General features: G+C 36.3%; 1 protein-coding gene across 1 annotated transcript in view; it reads right to left on the bottom strand.

Moving 5' to 3' along the window:
- Nucleotides 1-725, bottom strand: part of THSD7A (thrombospondin type 1 domain containing 7A) — a 488,656-nt gene extending 487,931 nt beyond the window's left edge. The window contains exon 1 of the mRNA XM_054495160.2: nt 82-725. Coding sequence (XP_054351135.1) covers nt 82-259 — 178 coding nt within the window. The 5' untranslated portion in view covers nt 260-725. The remainder of the gene's footprint in view (nt 1-81) is intronic.
- Between the last annotated feature and the right edge of the window lie 12,169 nt (nt 726-12,894).

Genomic DNA, 12,894 nt, shown 5'->3' with positions numbered 1-12,894 from the left:
GGGGTCCCTACAGAAGCCCACCAGCTCCTTAATGTGGCCCCAGATGTGAAGATGGGGAAAGGGTAACTCCGTCCCACTTACCAGTCTTCCACAGATAGAGGGTGGGCGCCTCCGCCTCGCCCTGCGCGGCAGCCCTGCCGGCGCCCGGGCGCAGCAGCAGCAGCAGGAGCAGCGGCAGCGGCAGCAGCTGCAGGACGCCCCGGCGCGGCCCCGCAGCGCCCCGGCTCCCGGACGCCCAGCGCCTGGCTTGCAGCCCCATGCCGCCTGCAGCCACTCCAGGGTCCAGAGCCGTAGCACGCTCGGCAGGAAATTTTTCTCCGCTCTTGGAACGTCTCTTCAAAGAGTACAGAAAGCAAAGCTCTTTCCTGCTATTGTTCGCTTCAGATGAGAAGGAGGGAGAGCGCGTCTAACACCAGGGAACAATAGCGTCCGCGGTGGTGGCCGTGGCCGCTGCCGCCGCCGCCGCCGCCGCCTCTGGCGGGGATGCTGCTGCCGCTGCCATTCCTCGCAGAATGGCAGGTCCCGGCGGCTCCGGAGGCAACTGTCCTCAGGGGGCCCCAGCTGACTGAGCAGGTCTGCTAGGTCTGGGAGGCAGCGCAGCCCCCGCCAGCTGGAGGGGGAGGAGGGGGGCGTGAGCCCAAAGGAGCAGAGGGGGCTGGAGGCAGAGGGAGGCGAGAGCGCGAGGGCGAGAAAGGGGGCGAGCAAAGGGGAGAGGGGCCAGCCAGGCGACACCCAGCTCTGACATACCCGCCTAAAGAACTCCTGTGCACATGGTGCGATGAAATATGTTTGGAAGGATGTACCAATAAAAAGAATCATCATCACCCGGCAGATTTCAGAATGACAAATAACAGGCATTGATATTCACTGTCATCCAAGGAGTCAAATGCTAGATCTAGTGGCATGCTATTCGTAGTACGTATTTACACAAAGCATCAGTGTTTATTATCTATTTTTAAGCCATGGCTTCTGAATTACTTTGTGTGGGGAGCGGTATTTGAGATCAGGTGTGAAAACACGAGAGCAGAAATGTTTACTTGTCAAAATGCACTTAAACACTTCTTTAAATGTTGTTTTTAACTTAATCTATTATCAATAAAAATATGAGCAATATTGATGCTCTGTGACAAATTAAATTGTCTTTTAATAGCCTTTAAAACTGAATTAGTATTAATGAGTATTTCCAATGCTACCTAATTACATAAATACAATTGTACAAAAAAGCCCTTAAAATTAAAATTATATTTCAGGTATAGAGTTCCGTCCCTTTATCTACTTCTTTCTCTCAAAAATATGCTACTTCTAAGTATTCAGATAGTTGTGAGTCAAATTGAAGGCCAAACTGAGTCAGTAATGCTGTCTGGATATCTTGGAATTAGTAAATTCTTCATTTAAAATTTCCCTGACACCAATTTTTCTTAACTCCTGCTGTAGCAAAATGCCTGTCACAATCTAAATAAGGAACCACATGTGTTTGCATCTTTCGTCCTTTGTGTTTTCACTTTCTTCTACCAGTAGTAATAGAAGAATGTGTGAAGTCAGATAATGCTTTCCCCTTTCTCCTTCTCCCTTTAGCTAATAATAATATCTTTTATTATTAATTCATTTCACAGTAAAGCTAAAATAATAGGCATTTAACCATTAAAAATTCAGCAAATGGAAAGCCAAAGAAAACTATTATCCCATCAGCAATTTTCAGCCAAATAAAATAAAATTTTAAAAGCAGGAAAACTACTTTTTATGAATTTACTCCAACATAGTTACCCTAGAGTTTAAAATGAGGAAGCTACTCTTTCTGGAAGAGGAAACCTTCCATAAGGCTCCCTTGGGACCCTTGTCATTTTGCAAAGCCTTCCAGACACAGCCCTTCTGCATGCATTAGATTAAAAGCGGGTTTGATCAAATAATTCCCAGGTCCTGCCTGTTTAAGTATTCTGACATCAGAGGAAATTAGCTACGTTGAAGGTTGCAAATTTGGTCTTTGTTTACTTTCCACTCTGTTAGGCCTCTAAGAAGGAATTAAAAGCTCAGAGAGCCCTAGCTCTGTGAGTCTGTGATTAGGAGAGATAAGCTAGTGTGGCTTACTATTTCTTCACTGGTGAAAAACAGGCAACAATCAAAAGATTATAGGTTGATAAGGAATAAAAAGGAAGCCTGATCTTAACTAATGTATGGTTCCCTGAAGGATCACTTCTTTCGACAGTTACACCACAGAAGGAAATGGGACCTGCTATTGCTTCCTGGGTTCTGTCGTTTCAGGAAAATTTCCTTGTCCACTCCACAAGGAATAATTTTCCCATCCTTGCTGCTTATATTTCTCAACTACAGTTAGTGCCCTAAACCTTGAAATCCTCTAACTCTGGCACAGGAAGGATTTCAAACTGGACATACTCTGCTAACAGCAGCCATTCTATGCATTCGTGGGAAGCGCCAATCAATTCACCAAGTGGGAATTCATTACATAACAGAGGACATAGAATCCGAGGAATTAAGTTAATGTGCAAGGTAATTACCTAGCCCTTCAACACTATACTATAACCATCCGACACTATACTTAATAGCTTATTGTCAAAAGAAATTTTAAGATTCTGATCTTTATATTTACCCATGGTGGTATAATAATAACTCAACTTGTCAAGAGTGTAAACATCATAGCTACAAATTCAAGCATTATATGGGGTCAATTTCTAGGTTCCAATTTGCTGCCATTTACAATACACAATTATGGTGATATGTTCTGCAGTAGTGTTTCAAAATAGCCAACAATTGGTTTCCTTCTTTCAATTTCAACGTACACAAGGCCTAGGAGTCACACACACACATGCACATACACAATCACACACAATCATCAGCAAAGATAACTCTAAACAAGGTTAGAGAATCCAAGTCATATAAACATTTGTCTCCACACCTGCCACACATTTGTTCATAACAATGTCATTATTGCACTTGAGGACAAAAATGTATGGGTCTCTGAGGAGACAAAAGTGATGTATACATTCTGATACATGTTCCTTTGTGAAAGGTATAGTGTCTAGGTGGATAAATCCTATCAATAAAACTGATAGATGGCAAGAGATAGCAAGACAGCAATGTTTGTTTCCTAGAATATGACATAAATAATAATACACAAATGTTTAATGACATGATGTCAAAATTTAGTCATGAGAAGTCTCAAGGATGCAGATTAAATTGACCATCTGTACAGCCTGCCATGAAGTAAATCGTTCATCATTTTTCATGGAGAGCTGCTCAAATATTAATGAGCCAGTGCGATAAAAGTTCTCCAAACCAACGAATGACAAACGCAAAGCATATTTTTTTAATATTTAGAAATGAAAAAATTCTAAACTTATCACCTCTCATGTGATAGGTGTCTTTATTCTGCCTCTATTAATTTTGCTATCATTTCTAAACTCCAGAGGTAAGAATGTGAACATACCTATACACATCTGTTTTCTCTTTTATTAGAACATAAACATATAAATATATATTACAGCCCATGAGACTCATGACAATGACTTTTAGTCATTAGTATCAATATTTTAAAACAATTATGAAATATTCAGTTCCTTGATGGAAAGGGAAACAACTTTTAACATCATCAGTTTTATAATTATAAAAAAGTGAAGAAATATAGTTATTTATTGATAGTATTACATATGGAAGTACTAAAGATGCCCATTTTGAAATAAAAACTTAAAAATAATTCTCCACATAAATGCATTTTGCATCCTAAAAAATAAAAAATACCCAAAGGAATTCTATTTGTGCAACCTCTAGGTGTCACACTTGACCAAGATTTGGATGAAACAAAATTTATTTTGGGCTTCTTTCTATCCTCCCCTTCCCTGACACCCACCCACCAAGTTTATAGGTACACCTCATTTTACCGGGCTTTACAGATATTTTTGTTTGTTTGTTTGTTTTTTTAACAAATTTAAGGCTTGTGACAACTTGGCATTGAGCAAGTCTATCAACATAATTTTTCCCACATGAAGTTCTCACTTCCTGTCTCTATCACATTTTGGTAATTTTAATAATTTTTCAAATGTCATTATTATTGTATCTGTTATGGTGATCTGTGATCAGTGATCTTTGATGTTACTGTTGTAATTATTTTGGGGCACCACAAACTGTGCCCATATAAAATAGCAAACTAAATTAATGAATGTTGTTGTGTATTCTGACTTCTCCACCAACAGGCTGTTTCCCTATCTCTCTCTCTCCTTGGGCCTTCCTGTTCCCTGAGACATATGAATATTGAAATTAGGCTAATTAATAACACTACAATGGCTTCTAAGTGTTCAAGTGAAAAGAAGAATTACAAGTCTCTCGTTTTCAATCAAAAGCCTAAAATTATTAAGCTTATTGGGGAAGGCATGTCAAAAGCCAAGATAGGCCAAAATCTAGGCCTCTTGCACCAGTTAGCCAAGTTGTGAATGCAAAGGAAAGTTCTTGAAGAAAATTAAAAGTACTACTTTAGCAAATAAACATATGAAAGGAAGCAAAACAGCCTTATTGCTGACATGGAGAAAGCTTTAGTGATCTAGATAGAGGATCAAATCAGCCACAACGTTCCTTTAAGCCAAAGCCTAATCCAGAGAAAGGCCCCAATTCTATTTAAACCTGTAAAGACCAAATGACATGAGGAAGCTGCAGAAAAGTATGAAGCTTGCAGAGATTGTTTCATAAGGTTTAAGGAAAGAAGCCATGTTCATAACAAAATTGCAAGGTGAAGCAGCTGTAGCAAGCTATTCAGAAGATGTAGCTAAGATCACTGATGAAAGTAGCCACATTAAACAATTTTCAACATAAACAGATGAAAGTACCTACATTAACAATCAATTTTCAACATAAACAAAAAAAGCCTTCTATTAGAAGAATATGCCATCTAAAATTTTAATAGCTAGAGAGGAGAAGTCAATGCTTGGCTTCAAAATGTCAAAGGACAGGTTGACTCTCTTGTTAGGGTCTAATGCAGCTAGTGATTTTAAGTTGAAGCCAATGCTCACTTACCATTCTGAAAATCCTAGGGCCCTCCAGAATGTACTAAATCTACTCTGCCTGTGCTCTATAAAGGGAACAATAAAGCTGAATAACCACATATCTCTTTAGAGCATGGTTTACTGAATATTTTAAGCCCATTGTTGAGATCTACTGATCAGAAAATAAGATCTCTAATGGAGATATACAGGATATTAATATTTTCATACCTGATAATACAACATCAACTCTGCAGCCCATGGTTCAAGGAGTAATTTTGACTTCAAATCATTATTTAAGGAATATATTTTGTAAGGTTTAAGCTTCCTTAGATTATAATTCGTCTAATGGATCTGGGCAAAGTAACTTGAAAACTTTCTAGAAAGGGTTCACCATTCTAGATATCTTTAAGAGCATTGATGTTTTATGGGAAGAAGTCAAAATACAAATATTAACAGGTTTGAAAGAAGTTGATTTCAACCTTCATGAATGACTTCTAGGGGTTCAAGACTTCTCTGGAGGAAGTCAATACAGATGCAGTTAAAAAAGCAAGAACACTAGAATTGAAAGTGGAGTCTAAAGAGGTGATTCAGTTGTTTCAGCCTCCTGATAAAACATGAGCACATGAGGAGTTGCGTCTTAGGAATGAGCAAATAAAGTAGTTTCTTGAAATGGAATTTACTTCAGGTGAAGATACTATGAAGAGTGTTGAAATGACAACAAAGGATTTAGAATGTTACATAAATTTAGTTAATAAAGCAATGGCAGGATTTGAGATGATTGACTCCAATTTTGAAAGCAGTTCTACTGTGGTTAAAATGCTATCAAACAGCATCACATATTACACAGAAAGCTTTCATGAAAGGAAGAGTCCATCAATGCAGCAAACTTCATTGCTGTCTTATTTAAGAAATTGCCATAACTGCCTTAACCTTCAGCAACTACCACCCTGATTAGTTAGCAGCCATTGACATCAAGGCAACACCCGCTACCAGCAAGAAGACACAATTTGCTGAAGGCTCAGATGATCATAGGCATTTTTTAGCTATAAAGTATTTTAAAATTATGTACATTTTTAGACATAATGCTATTGCATACTGAATAGACTATAGTACAGTTTAACAATAACTTTTATATGCCTTGGGAAACCAAAATATTAGCATAACTTGCTTTATCGTATTTGCTTTATTTCAATAGTCTGAAACTGATTTCTCTATAACTCAGAGGTATGCCTATATTAAAAGATAGAAATTTTCACCTTTTATCTGTACAAGTAGCTATATATTTTACTTTTTTGTTTTTTCAAATTCTGGCTTTAGTATTTCTTCTCTCTTTTCTTTCCCATTTCTTTCCTTTTTTTTTTTTTCCTTAATAAACACTGTTTTGTTGTTGATTTCTTGGTTGTTTGGTTGTTTTGGTGGTTTGTAAGTTTATGTATGAGGGAAGGGCAGATTTTAAATTTCAGATTGTTTTACATAAAATTAATCTCATTGTTTCTCCATTTTATTCGTTAAAAAACCTGTTTGAAAACAAAATCTGCTGCAAATGATTGGACCCCTTGATTTTAACATCAGGTAAAAATATACAGTATTTTGTTTCTGAACCTTTCAGAGTTTGGGGAATGGATTGCTCACCGCAGGACTTACAATGGGAAGAACCTCATCCCAGATGGAATGTAAGGAATCAAAAGACCCTGGCACTAGGTAGCAGCAATATTGTTAAGCATTTTTTACTAGTGGTATTCTTGCCAAGCTCTTTCAAAAAATTGAAGATGAAAACATTCTTCCTAACTCATTCTATGAGTATAGCATTATCTTAATACCCAAACTAGACAAAGACAACAATGAAAGAAAACTACAGGCCAATATTGCTGATAAACAGAGATTCAAATATTCTTGACAAAATAATAGCAAGCTAATTCCAACCACATATCAAAAATAATATACCACAATCAAGTGGGTTTTACCTCAGAGATGAAAGGATGGCTCAATATGTATAAATCAATAAAGCAATATATCACCTCAACAAAATGAAGGTCAAAAATGTATTATCACCTAAAAAGATATAGAAAACAGCATTTGATAAAATCAACATCCTGTCATGATAAAAACTGTCAACAAATTAGGTATAGAAGGAACATATCTCAGTACAATAAACACATATATGTTATATACATGACAAACCCATAGCTAACATTATACTCAACTATAAACTTCCCTCTTAGGACTACTTTTGCCAAATCCTATGAGATTTAGTATGTTCTGTTTCCATTTTCATTTGTCTCAAGTTTCTTTAATTTCCCTTCTAATGTCTTCATTGACTCAGTTGTTCAGGAATGGGTTGTTTAATTTCCATGTATTTAAAAATTTTAAATGTTCTTTGTATTATTATTTTCTCTTTATTCCATTGTAGTCAGAAAAGACACTTGATATTATTTAAATCTTCTTAAGTTTGTTGAGACTCATTTTCTGGCATAACATGATCTGTCTTGGAGAGTACTCCATGTGCACTTGAGAAGACTATGTATTCTACAGCTACTGGGTGGAATGTTTTGTTTATGTCTGTTAGGTCCATTCAGGCTAGAGTATAGTTTAAGTCCAATGTTTTCTTACGGATTTTCTGTCTGGATAATGTGTCCGTTGCTGAAAGTGGGGTGCTGAAGTTCCCTACTTTAATTGTATTGTAATCTCTCTCAGCTATATTAATATTTGATTTACATATTTAGGTGCTCCAATGTTGAGTGCATATATATTTACAATTATTATATCCTCTTGCTGAACTGAGGTTTTTATCATTATATAATAACCTTCATTTTCTCTTTATTTCTTTTTACGGTTTTGACTTAACGTTTATTTTATCTGATACAGGTATAGTTACTCCTGCTCTTTTTGTGTTTTTACTTGCAAGAAATATCTTTTCCATCTCTTTAGTCAACCTATGTGTATCCTTAAGACTCATATAGTTGGGATTTGTTGGGATTTGTTATATTATGCACTCAAACATTCTATGCCCTTTGATTGGAAAGTTTAATCGATTTACATTCAAGGTAACTTTTGATAGGTAAGAACTTACTACTGCCAAAATTGTTTTCTAGGTGTTTCATAGATCATTCATTCCCTTCTTCCTCTCTTGCTGTCTTCCATTATGGTTAAATTATTTTCATTAGTGATATTCCTTGATTCCTTACTTTTTATTTTTAGTGCATCTACTATAAATTGTTGGTTTCTGGTAACTACCAGGCTTACAAAAAAGTTTTTCAAGCTGAGAACAACTTTGATTGCAAACCAAACCAAACCAAACAAAAAAGTATACTTTTAATCTACCCCCAATTTTGATTTTTTAAAATTGACACAATTTATATATGTAGATATGCTTTCTATGTATATACGTATGTATATACATGTGTGTGTATATATATATATATATATATATTTTTTTTTTTTTTTTTTTTTTTTTTGAGATGGAGTCTCGGTCTGTCACCAGGCTGGAATGCAGTGGCGCGATCTCGGCTCACTGCAACCTCTGCCTCCAGGGTTCAAGCAATTCTCCTGCCTCAGCCTCCCAAATAGTTGGGACTACAGGCAAGTGTTACCGTGCCCCGCTAATTTTGTATTTTTAGTAGAGACAGGTTTTCACTATGTTGGCCAGAATAGTCTCCATCTCTTGACTTCATGATCTGCCAGCTTCAGCCTCCCAAAGTGCTGGGATTACAGGTGTGAGCTACCGCACCCGACCTATAATTTATGTATTTTTAAAATGCATATGTCCTAAAATTCATTGATACTATTACTACTTTCTAATACTTTTGTCTTTTAACTGTCGTACTAAAGATATAAATGATTTACACACAACTGTTAAAATATCAGAGTATTCTGAATTTGACTATGTATTTTTTTTACCAGAAAATTTTGTACTTTTAGACGTTTTCATGTTACTCATTAGTGTTCTGTTCTTTCACTTATATAACTCTCTTTGGCATTTCTTATAGGACAAGTCTGGTTGTGATGAACTCCCTCAGCTTTGGTTTGTCTGTTAAATTATTTACCTATACTTTACATCTGAAGATAAATTTTCTAATCACAGTATTCTTGATTAGCAGTTTTTTTCCTTAATACTTTCAATATATTATCCCACTTCCTCCTGGCCTATAAGCTATCTGCTTATAAATCTCTTGCTAGTTATATTGGAACTCTGATATAAGATTTTTTTTCTTTTTTTTTTTGCAGTTTTCGGGATGCTTTATCTTTGATGTTTGACAGTTTGATTATAATATGTTTTGCGAGTCGTCCTGTTTATATTTAATCTGATAGGAGACCTTTGACCTTCCTGTACCACATTCTTGTACCTGGATATTTGTAAGTTTCTCTAGGTTTAAAGATTTTCTGCTTTTATTTCTTTAAATATGCTTTCTACCCCTGGATTTTTACCTTCTCTCTCTTGAACAACACAGATTAATAAGGTTATTATTTGATATTGTCTCAAAAATCCCATAGGCTTTCTTCATTTCTTATTTCTTTTTTCACCTCTGACTGTACATTTTCAAATGGACTGTCTTCAGTGTATAGGTTCTTTCTTCTGTTTCAACAGTTTTGCTGTTGATGCTTTCTATGGCACTTTTAATTTTATACATTGTAATTTTTAGCCAGAATTTCTATTTTTACAAATTATTATTTCAATCTTTCGGCTGAATTTATCATTCTGGCCATTTATTTAATTTTTCATTTCATTGAATTGTTTCTCTGTATTTTCTTGAATTTCACCGAGGTTACTTAAAACAGTTATTTTGGATTTCTGTCAGGCAGTTCACACATCCCCATTTCCTTAAGGTCAGCCACTGGTTTGTCCCTTTGATGATGTCATGTTTCTCTGATTGTTCTTGGTCTTTGTGGTCACTTGTTGGTGTCTGATCATTTGAAGAAGTAGGTACATATTCCAGCTTTTGCAGACTGGCTTTGTCCAGAAAAGCCCTTCAACAGCTCATTCAGAGAGTCTAGTCAGATTGTATGATGTGGCCCATGAAAAGGCTTCTTGCTGGAGTCAGGGCTAGCTGGACTGGTGCCTAGGCCAGCAGGTAGGCAGACCTGGAGCCTGGATCCATGTGGGCCTAAGTTTTATCCCTTGGAATTGGCCTGAAGCCCATGCCCACTAGAACTGGCAAGGTGCTGGGGCAGGCCCAGAGCCTGGAGCCACTGGGGAGTTCTGACACTGTGAGACATGTGAAACCAGGGATAGCCAAAGTCAGTTCAGGAGTGATGCAAACTGGAGATAAAGTTCTCTGTGCAGGCCTGATGTCTGGGGCTGTGGGGTCTTATCTGGTGTTGGGGTGGATGTGGAAACTCAGTTTGCAGGTTTTGGCCTGGAGTCTGGAACCATGGGAGCCTGCCAAATGCTAGGCTTTATTCTGGTGGCTCAGGTATTGTGGTCCAAGGCAAAGTCCTGGGCTCATTCTCCTCTCTTTCTCCAAAGTGGACAATGCTTCTCTCTACACTATGCTGCCTGGGGTTGTGAAGGGGTACTATAAGTAATGTAAAACTATCCTTCCTATCCTCTGCAATATGTCTTTTCTTATTTCTATGCTTCATCCAGGTGTTGTAACCCTTCACCTGTATTTTTTTATTTTTTTGCACTTGTGAAGTATTTTCATTCATGGATAATGTTTCAAATTGATGTTTTTGTGGAAACACAATTGTTGAAGGATCCCACCTTCCCCATAGTTCGTTCACATTTTAATGTGATTATTTATATGGTTAGACATACATCTATCGTTTTGTTCTTTACTCTCTATTTGTTTTATATAATTTTAAAATAACAGCTTGACTTAGATATAATTTTTTTAGGGTATACAATTTACTGTCTTATTCACAGAGTTGCATAATCATCACCATCATATAATTTTTGTACTTTTCCATTAAAACAAAAAGAAATTCCAAACATATTATCAGTTACTCCCATTCTCCCTTTGCCCCAGACTGCGATAACCATTAATCCAATTTCTGTCTCCGTGGATTTACCTGGACATTTTATATAGATTGAATTATATAATATGTGGCCTTTGTGAATGGCTTCTTTCATGTAGCATAAGTTTTTCAGGTTCATTAATAGTGTAACAAAAATCAGTACTTCATTGCTTTTTAAGGCTGACTAATATTTTATTGTATGGGTAAACCAAATTTTCTTTATCCATTTGTCAGTTGATGTGCATTTGGGTTGTTTCTACTGTTTGGTTATTATGAATAGTGCTGCTATGAATATCTATTTACATATCATAACAGTTTTTTTCCTCTTTTATACCTTATTTTGTACTTTTTAGCATACCATTTTTACTCTTTGGAATTAAAAAGAAATTTAATTATATTTAAATAGCCATGAACTTCTTAATGGTTACCCTATGGACTACAGTATCTACCTCATCCTTTCACAGCTATTTCAGAATATTATTAACTTATTCCTATAAGATAGAGAATTATTTCCCACTATCACTCCTTTTCCTCGTCTCTGTTATATGATCTGTATGTTATAACCTTAACAAAAAAAGTGTTATAAATATTGCTGCTTATAATCTTATATCTTTTAGAGATGTTAAGAGGAAATATAAATTTATAAAATGTTTTATGTGTACTAAACATACCATTTCTGATGCTCTAAATTTATTTCTGTGGATTAGAGTTACTGTCTGGTTTCACTTCCTTCCAGACCTATAGGTTTCCATTAGTATTTCATGTAAGTAGGTCTGCTAGGAATGAATTTTCTCAGACATTGCTTATCTGGCAATTTCTTTATTTCACCATCATTTTTGAAAGATTGTCTTGTTAGATAAATATTTCTTGGTTGACAACTTTTTTGTCTTTTAGTATTTTGAGTATGAGCTTCCACTGTCTTCTGACATCTATTGTTCCTGATCATAAGTTAGCTATTTATATTAATCTGGTTGCCTTGCACTTGATGAGTCATTTTTCCCTTGATGCCTTATACTATTTTCTTATTCTAGGTGATGGGAATCTATTCTACTCTAGGGCTTTTTTTTTATGTTTAGGTGATTACATTCATATTTCTCATCAAATTTGTGAAATTTTTGAACACTATTTGTTAAAATATGTTTTTTCCTGCCCCCTTCTCTCTCTTCTATTTTTGGGACTTCCATGACCTGCTTGTTGAAATGCTTGATGTTGACTCACACATCATTGAGGCTCATATTATCTTTTTTCCCCCTAAATTCATCAGATTAAATAGTTTCTATTGATACATGTTCAAATTTACTTAGTCATCTGTTCTACTCTCCAAGGAGTCACAGCTACTTTCACCTTTTGGCTTCATATCTCAATATGTGGTCTACGTGGTTGCCACTGAAAAGAAGAATAGAGCAAGAGAGCTATATCAGATGTTTATATTATCTCTCTATATATGCCTTTGGCAAAATGATATTATATGGCCCCAATCTAATTACAAAGGATATTGGTAAACTTATCTCCTTATATACCTATTATGAAGAAAATAGAATGAATTTGATAAAAAATTAGCATTAACTCTTCCATAAATTTCTATATTCAGGTAATTGTGTCACCTAAGAGGCTTATGGGTTTTGGGGTTTTGTCTGTTTTTGTCTGCTTACCTGAATATCACAATATCATAACCCTCCACATGTTTTCTTTACTTTTTTTTTTTTTTTTTTTTTTTTTTGGAGACAGAGTCTCGCTCCATTGCCCAGGCTGGAGTGCAGTGGTGCAATCTCTGCTCACTGCAACCTCCACCTCCTGGGTTCAAGCAATTCTCCTGCCTCAGCCTCCCGAGTAGCTGGGACTATAGGCACCTGCCGCCACGCTCAGCTAAGTTTTGTATTTTTACTAGAGATGGGGTTTCACCATATTGGCCAGGCTGGTCTCAAACTCCTGACCTTGTGTTCTGCCCGCC

This window comes from Pongo pygmaeus, chromosome 6, assembly GCF_028885625.2.
Source record: "Pongo pygmaeus isolate AG05252 chromosome 6, NHGRI_mPonPyg2-v2.0_pri, whole genome shotgun sequence".
Lineage (NCBI taxonomy): Eukaryota > Metazoa > Chordata > Mammalia > Primates > Hominidae > Pongo > Pongo pygmaeus.
This window is presented reverse-complemented; position numbering and strand designations above follow the sequence as displayed.